At 39.2% G+C, this 19,272-nt stretch overlaps 1 protein-coding gene across 1 annotated transcript; it reads right to left on the bottom strand.

Moving 5' to 3' along the window:
- Window positions 1–391: 391 nt before the first annotated feature.
- On the bottom strand, window positions 392–13,818 carry cfap91 (cilia and flagella associated protein 91). Its single transcript, XM_056755119.1, has 17 exons — window positions 13,618–13,818; window positions 13,456–13,532; window positions 12,848–13,005; window positions 12,574–12,651; window positions 12,421–12,477; window positions 12,059–12,243; window positions 11,338–11,515; window positions 8,243–8,400; window positions 7,675–7,836; window positions 6,685–6,818; window positions 6,484–6,597; window positions 5,723–5,794; window positions 5,467–5,613; window positions 3,677–3,898; window positions 2,966–3,114; window positions 2,290–2,375; window positions 392–1,141 (listed from the first exon to the last, which is right to left on the bottom strand). Exons 1-17 carry the CDS (start codon window positions 13,703–13,705, stop codon window positions 888–890), a joined length of 2,319 nt encoding a protein of 772 aa, XP_056611097.1. The 5' UTR covers window positions 13,706–13,818; the 3' UTR covers window positions 392–887.
- Between the last annotated feature and the right edge of the window lie 5,454 nt (window positions 13,819–19,272).

Below are 19,272 nucleotides of genomic sequence, written 5' to 3'. Positions count from 1 at the left end.
TTTACAGATTTGTCCCAAATCCCTTTCAAATTATATTCAGCAAATATTTTCACGGTGATATTTTCCATTTGGCTGTTTTGTAGCTTAGTTCTAGGTCTATTTTGTCAACTTAATTAAAATAATTATTAAATGAATAAAACTATGTACTTATGTATGTAGCATGTATTGCTGATCACTCAGTCATGTGGTGTGGGGGTATAGGGGTTGGCTTCATTACGTAATGCAAACAGATTTGAGAGCATGGTTAGGGTCACAGACACTTGAATGTTTGCCCTTGTCATACTGGGTCGTGGACAGGATTTGAAGAGGGAACATTTATGTAAGATCAACAAAACTTACATCAGGCCGTCAAAATAACAGGGTAATACTAAATCCTTTTTTCTCCTTTTGTGTGACATTCCAGCAGACATGGACTTGGGGAAGTTCTCTCAAATAGCATTATGGTTGAAACACAAACATTTCATTCATCCAACTGTCATGGTTCGATGTTTTACACATACTTCAAACCAGTTTACAATTAGAATTATTTTTATGCAAATTTCGCTAACTGAACAAGCTGTAAACAAGTAAGCAAGGGTAAAATACTGTACTGTTTATTAACAGATTTTAACCAAACATTTCAACAACCTGTTTTCATTTTAGGCCATATCGTGTTTGCCTATTTGTTTAAAGGCTACTTTGTTGTATTCCCTTTGATTCTTAGAAATGTGATAAAGCTCCACACATAAATTGATCAACTGAATGCTGATTTTATTGGGTAACCATTAACCTATGTCTTTGGACTCAACAGCTGGAACAAAGTTCAAATACAAACCATTAGTATACTGTGAAAATCAACAAGGAAACAGATGACCTCTCTTCTACTGTTGCTCTTAAATTAGTATTAATTATTCTTTATTGTGAATGTCTGGTGTTGAAGAACTGGTCACATAGTTTTTTGTTGGTTTAAGGTCTCTCGGGGTCACAGCTGTGGGAACAGCCTCCTCTACATGGCTGAGTATTTTATTGAGGACTGCTGAGGAGGCTATTTCTGAGGGAGACGGGGGGTGAGGAGATCGGGTTAAGGAGACCTCAGAAGATCCAGGACTGCTATTGATGATGGAGCGAGCCGCCAACAGATGTCTTCTTTGGTTTTGGTACACTGTAAAAAATGTAGCAATGTATTGTTAGAGCGTATGGTAAACGCTGATATTATCTTAAAATATGTATGCTATGTTGTTTCACAAGTACCTGTGCTAGTACTTTATGTTCAGAATCGAAAAAAAGAAAAAGCAATTTAGGTATGCACTGCAGTAGAGAGTGTGACGAAATGATTTGCATGTTGCAACTAGTTAAATGTCTATGTAAAAAATCATAGTTTCCTCATACCTTCCTAATGTTAAGATCCTTATGTGGGAAATAAATAACTTTCAACCGTTACATAGTAACAGCGTGTGTTTTATGCTATACTGTAAATATAATTGCATATTACCTTTTTATTTTATGTCACACAGAGATATTTTGACGAACAATATTGGAAATGTTTATTTCCAATGGATTAAAGATCATTATCCTTTTTCACACTGCGCAAATATTTCATTCATTTAAAATTTAGGCTGTATTAAGGAAATAATACAGTCATTTATTCTTTTTCAAATCCACAGAGCCGAGAAAGAGAATTTGTATACATAATGCGTTTGTGGTAACAGGTTCTTTATTTCACTATGGCAAGAAAAGGGAAATAGAGAGAATAGCTTAAAACAGACAATGTGACAAAAGCAAAGACTATTGTGTGAAAAAAATTATTATGATTAATCGATGATAATCAAAAAGAAAAAGCAAAATGACCTTTTTTCTCCATTTTGTCATTTCTTGTCCATTTTGAAGCTTAAAGAGAAAGTTCACCCAGAAATGAAAATGATGTCATGAATTATCCACTCTATAGTTGTTCCAAACGTGAATACATTTCTTTGTTCGTTTTAACACAGAGAAAGATATTTGAACATGCTTGTAACCAAACAGTTCCTGGACCCCATTGACTACAATAGTGGAAGGTAGTCAAAAGTACACCAGAACTCAAAACACCTTCTTTAGTGTTCAACAGAACAAAAAATTGTAAAGCAATTTAATTTTGGGTGAAGTATGCTTTTAACAGCACAAGAAGACAAGTCTCCATCCACTTTCATTGTATAGGATATGCAGCATGAGTTAAAGTATAACGCAACACCTTTCATTCACCGAAGACGACACCTCTATTCTTTAAAAAAATATACAGGGTTTGCAAAGATTTTCTGTGACTGAATAACCCACCTCTCTCAGACATCTTCTGGACCTCAGGAATAAGGAACCCGTATACTAGCTCTGCCACAAACTCTTCAGACTGCTGGCTGTTCCGTCTGCGCATAGACAAACACCAAGAAAGACAAAACAATCGACAGATTAGACGAGAATTATTCTGTTTATGAAGAAGGAAATACTTCAGGTGATCATTGAATTTTTATAATTTTCTTTAATGATCCACATCTATTTTGCTGACACTAAGTGGTGCTTTATTGGGCAGGGAAATTAGTGATAATATACAGGGATGGTATTGAATCCACCAAACCGGACTTTCTCCGACTTTTTTTTGCTTTGAAGAAGGTCAGTTTTGAGAACGGCGCACAATAGGTGGAAATCATGCTGCAGATATTTTTAGCAACTGTTTGTATATTTTAGATCCTTTTGAATGAGGAAGTGACTCAAGTTTTATAGCCCATGCATCTTTTACAGTATTTTAGAATTTAGTTTTTTGTTCTGTATTTCAGAGACCTTATTTACAAAACAAGTACGAGTACCAATAGAATATTGCTGGTTATAACAACAGTTCAGTCATTTGTTTATTTCCTCTGATTCAGATGTCATTGGAATCTCACTAATAATAGTTAGTGTATAACTGGATGTCATGTCAAGCATTTTTACTAATTTCAACTCAGTTCTAGGTACATACGTCTCTTCCATGGCATAAGTGATGTTGTTTAGCTCCTCTGCCATATGATGAATCTCTTCTCGCGCCTCGGCATCAGCTGTCAGATGAATAGAGTGCAGGATGACATCCTCCAGGTACATGTCTACTGTATCATGATGTATCTTGACCACCTGAGATCAAACAACACACAGCTATGAGACACTTGAAGGTTGCAAAGCATCTAGATGCGATACACAACATATAGTGTGTATGTATAAAATATTAAGTGGAAATTGTTTTGTGACTCAATGAGTGTCCATCATTTTAATAATTTTTGATTTACACTCTGTTATTATTGCATAATGTTTAATGCACAACAATACTGAGGTTCAAATAGTAATGTTATATGCCAACAATAGCATATAACTACTATTACTTAATCCAAAGAAAATACAGCTATTTACGGTTTCATATCGCTAAGAAATGCTGCTATTTTCACTTAGTGTAAACAGAACCTACTGCTATTTAAACTTAGTGTAAATATCATCTATATGCCTAAAAAATCCTGTCCCCTGATTCACAAATGCAAAACTAATGATTTAAGTGTCAGTTTGATATCATTTGACTATAACCCACAAAAAGATAAGTAACCTGCAACTTTATGTTACAAATAGAGATGGCACTAAAAAGGCAAAAGTTGCGGAATGCAGCTTTTTGCTGTGTAAAGATAAGAGAACGTTCATTTAAATGGACCTGTTTAAATATCTCGTCCTCTTCTCTGCGTCTCCTCTCCTCTATCTGCCGCTTTCCACTCTCCTCAGCCTCACGAATGCGTCGATCTCTTTCTGCCAACAGGGTGAAGGCATGTATTCGTCTTTCCTCCTGTAACCGGGCCAACTCTTTTGACAGAAAGTCCAGCATATCCACTATCACTCCACCAGATACGCCGGCAATATATGACTCAATCTCAGACATCTGACAGGGGGAAAACATATAAACAATTATATTTATAATCAATCATTTTTAAAGTTTAAAAATGTATGTTAACAAATCAAAAAAAAAAAATCCCCGTCCATTAAACTATAAAAACTATGAAACATACTAATATGAAAAAATTCAAAAACTGTTTATTTCAAATTTCTTCAGGAACAGGACATAGATGCGCACATGCCATGAGTTGGTTCAGTGTTTGGATCAAACACTCTAACACCAACTGAGGCCTGAGTAAGTTCTGAGTTGACAAAACCAAACAAATTCAATTTTAATTTGTGTTGGTATGTTTCTAGGTTTAAACACTGAATGTGTTTACTTATCATGCACCTACACATGAAAGGAAACAATAATTCAGCGGCCAATTTTTGGTAAAGTTGCAGATTGGGTCACGTTTCTATACAGGGTAAATGTAGAAGCTCACAATGAGGATAAACGGAAAAAAGTAACCTCAGCAAATTTCATGCAACTTGTTTAATATGAAAAAGTTTATTTAATTAAATTTTCATTTTATTTAATAATATAAACAGAATTATTAATTATTTATATTAATGAAATATAATAAAAAAATAAACGTGTACAGAAATGTTGACAAGCCTAAATAAAAAAATAATAGAAAATAATTTATATTAGACGCATCCCCAAAAAAACAGTGTTCAAAGTGGTGTGTAATTGCAGCGTGGCCTTTATTTCCATTGTGTGCATGTTTTTTATATATATATTTTTGGCCAGACAGTACAGACAGAGAGACAGGAAATGATTGGATGAGAAAGAGGTACAGGACCCAGGAAAACGCTACGAGCCGATATACTAACTCAGGTTGCCCATAGTGCTTTCGCGCATCCACTGGACCACCAGCGCTAACTTTTGTATGAATATTTTATTAAAATACTGTATATGATACGCTTTGCGATCTCCTATCCAGAGTTACTAAAGAAGATTGTGACACACAAAGATATGCTTTTACCATAATTGTATTTAATTACATAGTCTTTTTCTTCTGTATCCTGCGAGTGCTCTTGGAAACCATAATAGATTCTCTGTGTGCACATGGCAAACAAACATCTGAATCTGATTCAATTGAATACATTTGTACACATGACCCCCCCCCCCATTAAAAGCCTTGAAAGCCCACAATCCATATGACACAAAGGTAATGTATGTACTCAGAAGGCTTGGAGTAGAGCTCATTGAAAGAACAGAGATCAAAGAGACTGAACGAAGACATTGATTATACTTTTTGTCATTTGTACTGTGCCACTTTATTTATATGAAAATGTGCAGTAAGGATTTTCTTTGAAAATTTGTCTTGAACCAGAATAGAGGAAATCATTTAAAAAGGGGGGCATAATTATTCTCAGAAAGCCTGTTTGAATTGCAATGAGGAGACAAGTAAATATTGAAAAATGAGTGTGTTTGAATTTTGTAAAGTAGGTACAAGGGCTCAAACCGTATTTTTGTAAACTAGATATCTACATGAAGTTTTATCAGATGTTAATATAGAGCGTAGGTGTTTTGTGCTATACGTCTCCTTTTTATGTCCTTAGTCTTACCCTATCAGACTGGTTGTCTCTCTCTCTCTGCAAGACAAGTGTGACCTGTTTTTCCGCCTCTTTCTTTTTCTGTTCCTCCCTCTGGAGAGCGTGGGTGGTGCGTAGTTCTTGGATCAGTTCCAACCGTTTCTCCTTCCCCTCGAACATCTGACAACCAACCATCACAAATCTTTATCCATACACGTCAACAACCATAGATCTATCAGATAAACACGCTCCACCCACTGAATATGCACTGTAATGACGCTCATATTACCTGATTCTGTGTGGAACGCCCTCTGAGCGACTTCTGCAGGAAAATGATGGCCAGTTCCCTATCCTCATCTCCCTGTTATGCACAAAACAATTAATGCCAACACACTAGAATCATTTTTTTGTTCCAGAATCTCTACAGTCTTCACCCATGCAGTGGTTCTCAAAGGCCAATAATTGTACCAGAACATCAAAGCACCACCTATTGTCAGTATTAAGCAAAAAAGCACTAAAAGACTTTCTATGAACTACTTTTTGTAATATTCTTATATTAAAGGGATAGTTCACCCTTTTTCGGGTGAACTATCACTTAAAGTTTGGTCGTAAAGCTTCTTGTCTGTCTAGATGTGCAGTACTAACATTTATGGTAGATAAGTTAGATTTTCATTAGCTTATAGGTTTTGAATTAAGTGGGTTTTATATAAAAAGACTTAAAGAGCATTCAAATTGTAGGTTTTGTCAATAAATACATTCCTTGGGAGTAGATCCCATGACTTTTACGATGCTTGATGCCATTCTCTACCAGTCTGAGCACAAAATCAATTATTTCTTCCACAGAAAGTCACCCTTAAAGCGATCATTCATGAACAAGAACTATGGATATTCGCTGGTTTGGACAATCACATAATTTTGTACTTACAGATCGCACAAACTGAACACAATAAAAGGATTTGACTTGCAAACTGCGTACACACTGCCTCTTGTTAATGAAGCCAGACCTACTAGAAGGGCCTGAATGATCTACAGAGGGAACGTGGGCTGTACCTCAGGGGGTCCATCCACCACAGGGGTTGGGGGCCGTGGAACAGGCCTTTCTCTCTTGAAGAGGAACCGCAAAGGCTTCTTTTCCTCCACACACACCTTTTTCTCTTTTAGAGCCTAGTGGGATAGGAGAGCTCAGGGTGAAAATCTGTCACCTCCTTCCACATTCTGATTAAGTGTGAAAGGCACCCAGCTATTCATTACTTCATGAGTTAACATGAGCTCCTGTTCTCTGCGGGCTGAGCGTGAGATGAATCCTTTAGTCACTTTAGGTTTAGGTACTTTGATTTGAGGCTCTGTGACAGATGAGGGGAGACCTTTCTCTAGTTCAACAAGACCTAAAGAAAGACACAGATCACACAGACACATGCCAGGGATTCACATTTTAGCTTTAGCCAGATCCAGCCGTACTTATAAAATAGGAAAACATATATTTAAAGATGTAGAATATATTTAATAATGCTGATTGCAGAATTATGGTTTCAGACATATCTTGAAAGAAGTCATTCTCAAAGAATGTATTTATTATCGATATTTTGAAGCATCTGTTTATATTTTAATAAACCCCCGGATGATGGTTTTCCATTTTAAAATAGGAAAAAGAAGTGTTATGATTGTGACTTTGTAGGATTTTTGTGAAGTAAAATGTGTGAACCAGAAACAACAACACTCTTTAAATAGTGAAGGGATGGATCTTCATAAAACATAAAATAGTTATTTACATGCCCATTTACAGCGGGAATAGAGACAGTTATGGATGTGACTATTTACCCGACTATAAAAAACTATGCTTCAAAAGGGCTTTATAACTTTACCAAAGAGAGACCAAATATTGACATCTGACCTATCAGTATGGTAAAAATCTTTGGTAAAATCTTTGCATTTCGAGGGTAACATTTGCATGGAATTCCCCAACCAAATTGTGAAATTTGATTTACAATGTGAGCTATTTTTGGGTTGGTCTTTGGGTTAAATTACAAGATATAATAAAACATAATTTGTAAATCAGATAATCCAAAGTTTTTGTGTTAATTAAACCTTAACATCCTTTTATTTTCTGCCATTCCTTAATTTGCGGAAGAACGATGTAAGAATAAAAATCAACTTTGCATGTCAGTAAATTTGCATGTTAGAAAATCAGAAATTGCATTTTGAATTGAGAAAACAAATCTGCTGATGCAAACCATAACAGACCTTGGTACGTGCTGAGATACTGACTCTTGACCACGTTGTGGTTGGAATTTTGGTCTGGGAATTTGCCAATCCAAGACCCATAATCTGAGTAATCCTTTATAATATCACGTCTCTCTAGTATTCCCTCCACATTCCTCCTCTTTGCCAGCAGCTTCCGCATAGCTGTAAGATACAAGACACTGAATGAAACTATTGATTACTTAACAGTGAAGCTTATTGTAGTTTATTATACAGAGAACAAGTGTGACATACACTGTGGTGAGTTTGGGATGCAACTGTTTGTATAGCGATGGTGTAAAAGCTGCAAACTGTAAATTTAACCATTATTCATCAAAATAGGAACACAAAACCTAATTTAAATACAAATACATATATCCCAATTGCCTTGTATTATTTTTATAATCTTATCGGTTGCTTGTTCAAAATTGTGATTGGGTGAAACAAATGTATCTTTTTTTATAATGCTCGCTAAACAACATTAAACAAAAATAGTATAAAGAATTGTCACAGAGCCCTTTATATAAGCAGGATACACTAATATTGAAAGTATATTTGATATTGGACTCACAAACTATGTAGTTGTCATGTATCTTTTTAAGCCGTGCCTCCTTCTCTTTCTGAAGTTGAGAGAAGCTTATATCCAGTCGATCTATCATGACAATGTCCTGCTTCTCCTCTCTTTGTCGGAGGAGCTTCTTCAGCAGTGTCAGACGCACCTCCTGCAGCCTAAAACAATACATATATAACAACACTGAGCAAATTATCGTGCGCCATGCAGCTTCTTTATAAACAAAGCGCAGAGAGTCTCTATCAAAATGTTGTTAAGTAGTTATTAGATTTAGATAATTATAATCATACATAAAAATGATCATCATTTACATCTCCCACGCTTTCTTTCTAATTTTAAGAATAATGAAGACTGAGATACAAAAAGATTGATAAAATACTGCACATGGCACAAGAGAATCATTGAATATTCAATAATTTAACTATTATAAAACTTTAGTAGCATTTTACAAGGTTGTATTTGTTAATAATTAGTGAACATGAACTAACAATACTCAACACAGTTTTTCAGAATTAATTAGTGTTTGTTTGTCAGTTAATATCAATAGTTATCTATTTTAGTTCATGATGCTACTTTTTTTAAAAATGTATTAAGTGCTGAAATGAACGTGAGCTAAGAAATACTGTAATTGTTAGTTCATGTTAGCTAATGCATTAATAAATACAAACTTGTTGTAAAGTGTCCCCCAAACATTTATGATGATTTTTTAAATTCTTTAAAATCATTTTGTGTTCAAATAAAATCCTTTAAAAATGGGTTATTTTATGTCAGCTGGGGGAAAATTTAGGGGTGGCTCTAAGGTGATCCAGGGCTTAGCGCACAGACATTCATATATGTGTCAGAATAAACATTCTGATTCTAAAAATGGCATGGAAAATGTGTACCGAACGCTTTCTTGTTTATTTTAAGGGCTCAGGAGCTTGCAATGTTGTGGTATCTGCCATTGCTAAGCAACCATGAGTTGCACTCGTTGTGAAGGTTTCGGCAAAAGGATAAATGGATTGTGAACTGCTGTGTGTACAGGACATTTCAAGACTCACATCTGTAAGTAAATAAGTAATTTGAAATGAAGTCTTGCAGCAACAAGAGTGGTCTTCAATGAACCGAAGAGAGCAAACGTCACTCATCTCTTCATTAAGTTACATTGGCTCCCTATAGTCGCATGCATTAAATTCATTACTCTGCTCCTTGTCTACAAGAACACCACTGATTTGGCACCCTCTTATATTCATTCACTAACGCAGACTTATGTACCCGGCAGATCCCTACGCTCTGCAAACAAACAACGTCTTGTGGTGCCATCCCAAAAAGGTTAAAAATCGCTCCCAAGAACCATCTCTGGGTCGGTTCCACATTTGTGGAATGATCTGCCTGCTGCTACAAGATCAACAGATTCTGTTGCCATCTTTAAGAATAGGCTATAAACAAATCTCTTCCATCAGCACCTGACCGGTCGTTTCTGATTTATATATCTTTTCTACTCTATCTATATATACATATTAAAAAAATATAAAGACTTAGATAAACTAAGCTTTGCTCTGTACACTGTAGTAGGCTTTGTGAGACCTTTTTTTTGCACTTTGGATAAAAGTGTCTGCTAAATGACTGAATGTAAATGAAATAATGAACAGCATACAAAAGACGCAAATTTTTAAAGGCCCCAAAGTGATTCTTACATGGCATGGTAATAAAAACATTCAGGGCTTTACTGAAAAAATTTGGGGCTTTAGCCCCCTTATCCCATCCCTAGAGCCATCCCTGCAAACTATCTGATTTTTCCATGTAAAATCACAGTTTTTTTATTATACGTGAAAAGTCTGCAAAAATAAGTGAAAAACACTTCTACAGTACAACAAATATGAAATTGATTGGTTAATGTTTTTTGAAAATTAATCTGTTGTTTCAATTTTTATTATTCGTTTCAAACAAAAAATCGGTTACATTAGCTAGCTACCGGAAGTACTTCATCGAGTGAGCTGAAGCTGAATGCTCGCAGTGTAACCGACCATTTGCATCTACACATTGTGGGTTGCTGGCCTTGGGCTCACAACATAGTATACACTATCCAAATGAACAAAAGCTACCGGCCAACCTTGATTTTATATACAGTTGCATTTGTATTCAGAAATGTGTCAGATTGCAGGATGCCATAGCTACTTGAAAACTAACAATAAAAGGTAAGAAAGCACGAAGTGATGAGAACTCTTTCACATTCCCTGAACTTGAATTTTTTATTTATATCTAAACCTAAATCATAAATGAAAACTCGCTTGGTAAAGCCATATCCTAATGGTTGAACCAGACCACAACCCACTCTTAATGGGGTCATATCTTGACTCTTGACACTGTCTCCAATATATGTTCCAATTAACATGTTTTGATTGACACTTTATGAAGCATTTTTCCTTTAGTGAAGATAAAATTTGTGGACACTCATGCCTAAGATAAATGTAACTATATTTGCTTACCTCATGTGAGCATGGCCAGGGTGAGCAACTCAGGAGGCACATTTCACTTCTAAAAACCCAAGAAAAACATGAGCCTGCGCTCATTTTTCCAAAGGGCTAAGGGGCTTGCGCTGTTGTGGCATCTGCCGTTGCTAAGCAACCATGAGTTGCGCTGTCATACAGGTTCCGGGAAAGAATAAATGGATTTTCAGCACTGACACGCCGAGCATGTCACACCATATGTCACACCACATGCACACCTCGACCGCATCGTTCTCTTTTTGAGCATTTGCAGAGCAAATAACGAACTTGCGCCGGCAAAAGACGTAAAATCTAAACAGCCCCCAAGTTATTTGTACAGGGCATGATAATGAAAACATTTAGGGCTTTACTGAAAACATTTGGGGCTCCCTTAGCCCAATAGTGCCATCCCTTCCAAAGTAGTTTTTTCCCAGGTAAAATGACAGTTTTTAAATTATATGTGAAAAATCTGTAAAAATAGGTAAAAAAACTACAATTCTGTAAAATTCATTTTTTTTACAGTGTAGGTTTTGTTACAACAGATGTATGTTAGGACTTAAATGAGGTAAATAATGTCAACATGTTATTAGTTTGTTACTGAACCACTGTTGAAAAAAGTTCACCCACTTCTCCATCTCGTGCTCTCTGAAAGCCCACTCCTTCCGTTCCATATCCTCCATCATCCTTCTCCTCTTCTCCAGCTGAGTGAGGTTGTCCAGTGGGGGAAGGGTTTTCTCCCATGCTCTCTTCATTCTTGCCCTCTCAATCATTTCCACTTCTGCTAGTCCTGCAGGCAACCCACGACCTAAACATAACCACATACAGTATGTTTCATTTGAATTATACATATTTTTGTATTTTGCAAACTGAGCTGTATGCTTGCAATGATAGCCGAGCATTTGCATCTACAAAGAGGGTTGCTGGCCTTGAGTACACAACATACACTATGCAAATGACCAAAAACACAAAAGCTAGCAGCCAACCTTGAGTTTAGAAACCGTTAAATTCAAAAATGTTTGCAGGATTCTATAGATACTTGAAGTATAACAAGAAAAAGGTGCAGGCACCATGCGATGAAAACTCTTTCACATTCCCTGAACTTTCATTTATTATTTATATTTAAACCTTTATCATAAATGCACACTCTGTCAATCACTTGGTTTCAGCAATATTGTTATGGTTAAACTAGACCTGTTCACTCTCGATGGGGCAAAATCTTGACTCTTGACACAATGTACTATATATTCTGATAAAACATGTTTTGATTGATGCTTTATGAACCATTTCCACCTTAGTGAGGACAAACATTGTGGAAACTCATGCCTAATATAAATGTAACTATATTCACCCCAGGTGAGCGTGGCCAGAGTGAGCAGCTCAGGAGGGGCTGTCCCAGGACGAAGCACATAGTCTGGAGTGTAGGGGTCTGTTTGTGTCTCGCTCTCGCGATAGTCAGTCTGAACTCCCACGCTACACTGAAAAGGAGTGGGAGGCCGTTTTTCATCACCATCGGGTGAAGAGATGAGGTTAGACCTGTGAGCAAGACAGGTGATGTGTGTAGAGTGAAAAAATAAGAGATAAGACTTTAATCGTTTTACAGTGCAAACATAAATATCAATTGTACTGTTTGAAAAGATAGCCGTATTTAATACACTTAAGGTATTGAATAGAAAATAGCACAGTGTACTGTAGCTTGTACTATTGACTTACTTTGGTAAAGCAAATACAACGTCAGGAGGAATCCGCTGTGCAAAGGGAATCAGTGGACTGCGAAAAACACAGCGAGAGAAAAGCATTTATATGTAACATGTTCATAAGCATTAAGAATTATTTATTCCTTATTTCATAATCTTTGTTTCTTACCGTTTAAAAAACTTCCAGCGGTCCACACCTGTCACGTCATCAGCCTTCGGTCCATGTATGTGAATCCCCGACATGACCCTTTCACACAGACAAGCGGTATAGAAATGTATTCATTTACTTCATATATGACTAAAGTCTGCATACATTTCAGATTACAATATTCAAAAATAACTCTGCAAACATCACAAAAGAAATAAAAAAGTAAAACAACTCAAGGTAGTCAACAATGCTTGCAAACAATGGCCCTAAACCATGAAAGCCTTTAAAAATATACCCTGTCAGTTGCTGCAGGGTCTGCCTCCTCTGCTCAGCATAGCCCCTCCATCGACGATCAATGAACGCAGGCACGGGGTCGGTGGATTCAAGATGTAACGTATAGCGAGGGTAATGTGGAAGACTACTAAACATAGAGTTAAACTCTGGGACCTTCCGCTGAATAGAAAAACAGACAGGCTTTTGATGTCACAAATAACCTTTAACTGAAAATTCTAAGTAAATGGTAGATTTGGTACATGGCTACTTTGGATTCTACAAATAGCCAACTGAATCATTTAAAAAGGCACATTTTATTCATCCGAATATCACGGATTAATCTATTCACAATGACTCATTGGGATGAGCATTGATTTTTTCTTGGGTTTATGATGATTTATGATTAGATGAAGTTTATGATGGTTTGAAAATGTATGATTAAGTGTTTGATTGAATTTTTGTTTTAGTGGGCAAAAGTAAGTTGTTATAAATTCTGATATTTTAAAACTTCTCAGTTTTTAGACATGTGTGTAGGCCTATATTTAACATGAAAATGTAGGAGATCAACATTACAATATATTCTATTACAATATGTCCTAATGCCTCATCTGCGAGGGTCGTTTATCTTACCACTCGATCGAGAGACGTGTGAGCTTTAAGGTTTTGCCTGGCGTGATCCACCTCACCTGACAATGTATATACCGGATCTAGAAAAAAGTCAAAGATCCATTTGTTTAAATGTAACCTCATCTATATGCGTGATTGCAGTTGTAGGCCTAATTCGTAACTCACCGTACAAGTGATCATATAACCTCTGTTGTCTGTAGACCCTGTTGCTCTCATTTTTCTTTAGCGACGTGTGTGTCACGGAGATGCTCATATCTTTTCGCAGATTTCCCGTATTTTATGTTTAGGTGGATTACTAAAGCCTACAAGAGGCAGGAAGACAGCACCGCTGACGAAACACTGGGTGAAGTGTTACTATGGAGATTTCAAACATCTGATCACGTCTCTACCGCGGAAGATCCTCAAGGGGGCGGTCGACTCAAGCCCAAAGTATTTTCAAAAAAGTTACACGTATTCTAAATAAAAACAAATCTGTGCATTAAATAACTATCTGTAAAAACGACTTTATATACAATAATGTACAGATTATTAGAGGCTAATACTAGGGGCATTTATTTTATGCCAAAATGTGTGAAAATGTGTTTGCTTCTCTCTCTCTCTCTCGTTCGTTTTATCTGGCAACATATAGCCAACAGGTGGCACTGACACTTCAGGTAAACTTTAATAAATAAGCTTCACTCAATTAGCCTACTGTAAGTTACAGCACTTCAAAGTAGTTGCAAAATAGGCATAATATATATTTGACAAACAGTAAGCAATAGGCACAATCAGTTACTCGTTTAAATAAAGTCACGTTTGCTCTTTAGGTCATGAATTACTCACTCTAAAGTTGTTTCAAACCTGTATAAATTTCTTTGTTCTGTTAAACACAAAGAAAGAATGTTAGCAAATTGAGATTTGAATACGACACACTGTTAAATAACCGACTCTGTGTCTCTAGGGCAATTTACACTGAGCAAATAGCAACAAACATCTACAACAAATGCCAACAAACACCAACATTCTAAATGTTCAATAACATTAATCTAACAAACACCAACAGGGATTTTTGCGTGATTCAACTTCATATTATGGAGCAATAAATTTAGTGTAAATAGGAAATTAAAAGAAAATGTGTAACACACAGAACACATCTAATGGTGTTTGTTGGATCATTGTTTGAGCCTATATCTTGGTCCACTAGCTTTTGTAGCTTCTGGTGAGGTTGAACAAAAAGGTTTATTACATATGTTTCACACTACAGTTTAAACCAAAAGTATTTGCTGCTCCATTGAGCTATACATTTCATGGTATTTTATTTTGTAGATTGTTTGTGCATTAGTGCTGTTTTCCTAGTTTTTCAAACATACCTTATGAGTTTGCTTAGAAGAAACTATTGGAGAGCATTGAAGCATTTCTCATCCATTCAGGACTCTCATCAACTGCTATTCATTCAATCCAATAAAAAAAAGTCATTTTCTAAATGAACGAGATTAAAAAGTAACTGCAATTTTTTTGTCTACAAAAGTAATCACAAACATTTAAGCACCTTCAGATTTTTTTTCTATAGACAGATTTCAGTAAAGTGTTTTCAAACTTTTAAATAGCCTAAAGTTCCTTTAGCTGTGTAACGGGCAGAGGAGCGGATTAAGAATTAACCAAACAAAAATAAATAAAAAACGAAACAAGATAATCCAGAGACAAAAGGCAACATCAAATTATGATCAACAGATGAAACACAAGGGCTTAAATACACTGAATTTAACAAGATGACAAGGCACCAAAACCTACAACGGACTACAAAACTCATGACAGGAAGTAACAGAAAAGTTCATAATACACAGGGCAAACACAGACTGGATCATGACAAAGCCCCCCGTCTAAGGGCAGATTCCTGACGTCCTAAAATGACAGTCCAGTAGGGCGGTGGAGCGGGGGTGGAACATGGGGTGGGATGGAGGGCCAGGCCCTTGTAGGGGAACATGGCTAAGGCTGTGGTGCAGAGGTGGACCTGGCTGGTCAGGCACCCATGGAGGTGTAGGCAGGCCTAGAAGGCCAGTGGCAGCCATCTTGGACGAGGCAGGGAGCTCAGGTGGGATCACTTTAGACACAGCAGGGAGCTCAGGAGCAGGCATCTCAGACGAGGCAGGGAGCTCGGTGAGTTCGGACACAGCCTCTGGTGCGGACGAACGGTGCACAACCCAGACACACCACAAACCTGCAGTCACAACCGACAGAGCTGACTCCAGTGACTGGAATTCAGGAACAGATGCTTCCGGTTCTACCGAACTTGGGACCACCGGCGAAGCGACCGTGATGGCTGGAGGTTCTGGGCTGGCGGTCATCTTGCGAGCACGTTCTGGACTGGCAGTCACCTTGCGAGCGGGCTGGGCACCATTAGTGATGAGCATTCAGGCTGTTGAGCTGGGCCTGGTTTCTTGGCCAAGAGAGCCTGAGGACAACTGCCCCATCCCAAAATCTTTTTAGGTGGAGCCTCCTCCTACTCATTGCCATGGGTGGAGAATAAAATGAAAAGGCGAAGTCTAAAAATTCACAAAGGGACCCTCGAAGACTAACACGGATGAGTTCATGTTTGTAAAAGTCCATAATAAAAGAAATGAATCAGCATAAAATCTGGGAAGTTGGTTTGCAATGCTAGGCAATCTGGGGACATGGAGAATGCTTGTAGGTCCTCTACCCTCTTGATGGAAGCGAGCGCTATCAGGAGAACTTCTTCATTGCTGGTGAGGAAGAGCGGCGTCTCCTAGGGGCTCGAAGGGGGGCCTCTTGAGGCCCACCAGGACAACATCAAGGTCCAAAGAGGGTATGGAGCACGTACGTTGCGGATTCTGCCTTCTCGCGCCCCTTAGAAACCTGATGATCAGGTCATGCTGTCCCAGAGACCAGCAACTGAGTCTTGATGAGCGGCAAAAGGGGCTACATACACGTTCAGTGTGGAAGGGGAGAGGTTAGTCTCAAGTCACTCTAGTAAAAAGGATAACACGTTCCCGATCGAGCTACTCCGTGGGTCTTCTCATCAAGAAGAACACCAGGATGAGAAGAGGTGCCACTTATGTCTGAGTGATGGCCGCCTGAGTGATGGCCTCAACCCCCGCCAGGGGTCGGCCACTCAGGATCTCCTCGTCCCGTCCAAGGGCCAGACATGGATGTTCCAGAGGTCTGGCCTGGGTTGCCACAACGTGCCTTTTCCCTGGGAAAGCAGGTCCTGTCTCAGGGGGATCGGCTAGGGGGGAGTTGTTGTCAGAAGCATTAGCTCCGAGAACCAAGTCCGGTTGGGCCAGTACGGCACAACTAGTAACACTTGATGCTCCTCTGCCCTGCCTTGGACAGGGTCTGTGCAATGAGGCTCACTGGGGGGAAGGCATACTTCCGCTTGTCCCGCGGCCAGCTGTGCGGTAGAGCATCCGTACAGAGGGGGCCCGAGGACAGAGAGAACCATAGCGGGCAATGGGTGATGTCCAGGGAGGAGAACAGGTCTACCTGAACCTGCCCGAACCAAACCCAGATGAGCTGGACTGCGCGGGGGTGGAGTCACAACTCTTTGTGAGGCGTCGACTGACGAGAGGGCGCGTCGGCTATATGGTTCAGGTCACCTGGGATGTATTTGGCTCTCAGGGAGCGGATTCCCTGGTGCCTCCACAGGAGGAGGTGTCGGGCGAGTCGTGTTAGCAGTTGTGAGCGAATGCCAGCCTGTTGGTTGATGTACGCTACGGCGGCTGTGCTGTCCGACCAGACCAGCACGTGCTTGTCCCGCACAAGAGGTTACAGCCTTTTTGTTGCAAATAGCACTGCCAACAACTCTAGGCAATTGATGTGCCAGCACAGGCGGGGGCCCCTCCAGCGCCCGGACACTACATGCCCGTTGCACACTGCTGCCCGTGTGCCACTTTCTCCAGGGAACTCGACTCTTTAGCCAGTTTTTGAGTGATCTCATGTGTATCAACCCAAAGGATGTCACTCCCGCTGAGGATGCCATGTGTCCCAGAAGCCTCTGTAATTGTTTCAGGGGGCCTGCTGACTGCTTGAAATGTTTCAGGCAGTTCAACACGGACTGAGCGCGCTCTGTAGTCAGACGCGCTGTCATGGTGACAGAGTTGAGTTCTTTACCAAGAAAGAGGATGCTCTGCAAAGGATAGAGCTTACTCTTTTCTCGGTTGACCCGTGGTCCCAATCGATCTGGGTGCGGGAGCATTAGGTCCTTGTGTGTACATAACAGATCTTGAGAGTGTGCCTAGATTAGCCAGTCGTCAAAATAGTTTAGTACCCGCACACCTCTCTCCCTGAGGGGAGTGAGGGCGGCTTCCAGGACCTTCGTCAAGACTCGCAGGGACAGGGACAGACCGAAAGGGAGGACTCTCTACTGATAAAAGCGACCTGACCCTCGAAAGCGAACAGTGGGAACAGGCCATGATGAGGGAGAATAGAGACATGAAAGTAAGTGTCCTTCAGGTCGATTGCCAAGAACCAATCCTGACATCTGATATATGCCGGGATGCTCCTCTTTGTGAGCATTATAACCGATCTAGAATGGGGCGCAACCCCCCATCTTTTTTGGGGACGATGTAGTACAGGCTGTAAAACCTGTTGAACCTCTTGGTAAGAGGGAGGGGCTCAATCGTTTCCTTCGCCAGCAGGGTGGCGACCTCGGCCGCAATACGGGACCATCCCTGCCTCTTATCGAGGTTGAGAGGATGCTCTGAAAATTGAGTATCCGAGACGGATCATTTGCTTTAGCCATGGTGTGGAAAGCTCGAGCCAAGCGCCTTGGGACAGTGACAGGGCGACTGGGGTTACGATCTGCTTCATCGTCTGCCCGGGGGGTGGTTTGATGGCTGGCAGTGCAGATCCCTCGCCCTGGGGCATGTTGACATAGCCTCTAGCTGCGCCACCATCGAGGGAAGTAAGGAGGCTGAAACAGGTTTGAAAAGGCATTCCACGTCTTACTCAGTTCCTCATGCACTTCCTGGAAGAATGGGACCGGGGTTGGGTGTGGCTTCGAGTCACACTCAGACCCCAGGAACCATGTGTCCATGTGCGGTTGTTGGGAGAAGGCGGTGCTAGGCTAAGTACTAGGGCTGTCAAACGATTAATTGCGATTTATCATATACATAATAAAAGTTTGTGTTTACATAATATTGTAGTGAATTAGGTGGGGCGAGTCCGTGAATCGAGGCCGCTGAGTGAATGCTAATAAGCGTCAGCTTTACGCGCACCGGTCTCGTATCACAGAGGAGATCGGGAGCATAAGAGAATGAGCGACCGGACCGTCGAAGAGAGAGGACCGGGCCTGGGTTTTAGTTGTGGTTTATGTATTGTGTTATTCGCCGGCAGTCGTCCATGAGGGGCTGCCGGCTGTCTTTTACTCTGTTGTTGTTTTGATTAAATGTTTAAATGTTTGCCGTCTCCTTCCTTCCTTTTAATTGAACCTTGTTAGAAATATATATCTGTGAAATCTGCATATTCATTTTGTAATTATAAACACAAAACATACACATACTTGTCTATATATTTAAGAAATATTTAAATGTATTAATTTATAATGATCTATAATTGAAATTCTAAATAATCATTTATTAATTGTTATATTTAGTATTTTTCTTAAATCTATGCATTTATGTAAATGTGTTCATAAATACAAAATTAATATGCACAGTACACCAACAAATATAACATAATCACAAACTTTTATTCTGGATGTGATTATTCACGATTAATTGTTTGACAGCCCTATTAAGTACTATCTTTGATATTTGACCTTTGCAAGGTGGTCATCTGATAATATAGAAAGTTCTGCAGCAGGAAGACAAAAGGAAGTAAAAG

The sequence above is a fragment of the Triplophysa dalaica genome, chromosome 8, assembly GCF_015846415.1.
Source record: "Triplophysa dalaica isolate WHDGS20190420 chromosome 8, ASM1584641v1, whole genome shotgun sequence".
Taxonomy (NCBI): domain Eukaryota; kingdom Metazoa; phylum Chordata; class Actinopteri; order Cypriniformes; family Nemacheilidae; genus Triplophysa; species Triplophysa dalaica.
This window is presented reverse-complemented; position numbering and strand designations above follow the sequence as displayed.

Excerpts from the sequence above, each read along its gene's own strand:
- cfap91 (XM_056755119.1), bottom strand. The coding sequence starts at position 13,705 with ATGAGCATCTCCGTGACACACACGTCGCTAAAGAAAAATGAGAGCAAC. Across the intron at positions 13,006-13,455 it reads ACACGTCTCTCGATCGAGTG|CGGAAGGTCCCAGAGTTTAA; the intron begins GTAAGATAAACG and ends TTTTCTATTCAG. Across the intron at positions 1,142-2,289 it reads CCAGAAGATGTCTGAGAGAG|TGTACCAAAACCAAAGAAGA; the intron begins GTGGGTTATTCA and ends CATTTTTTACAG.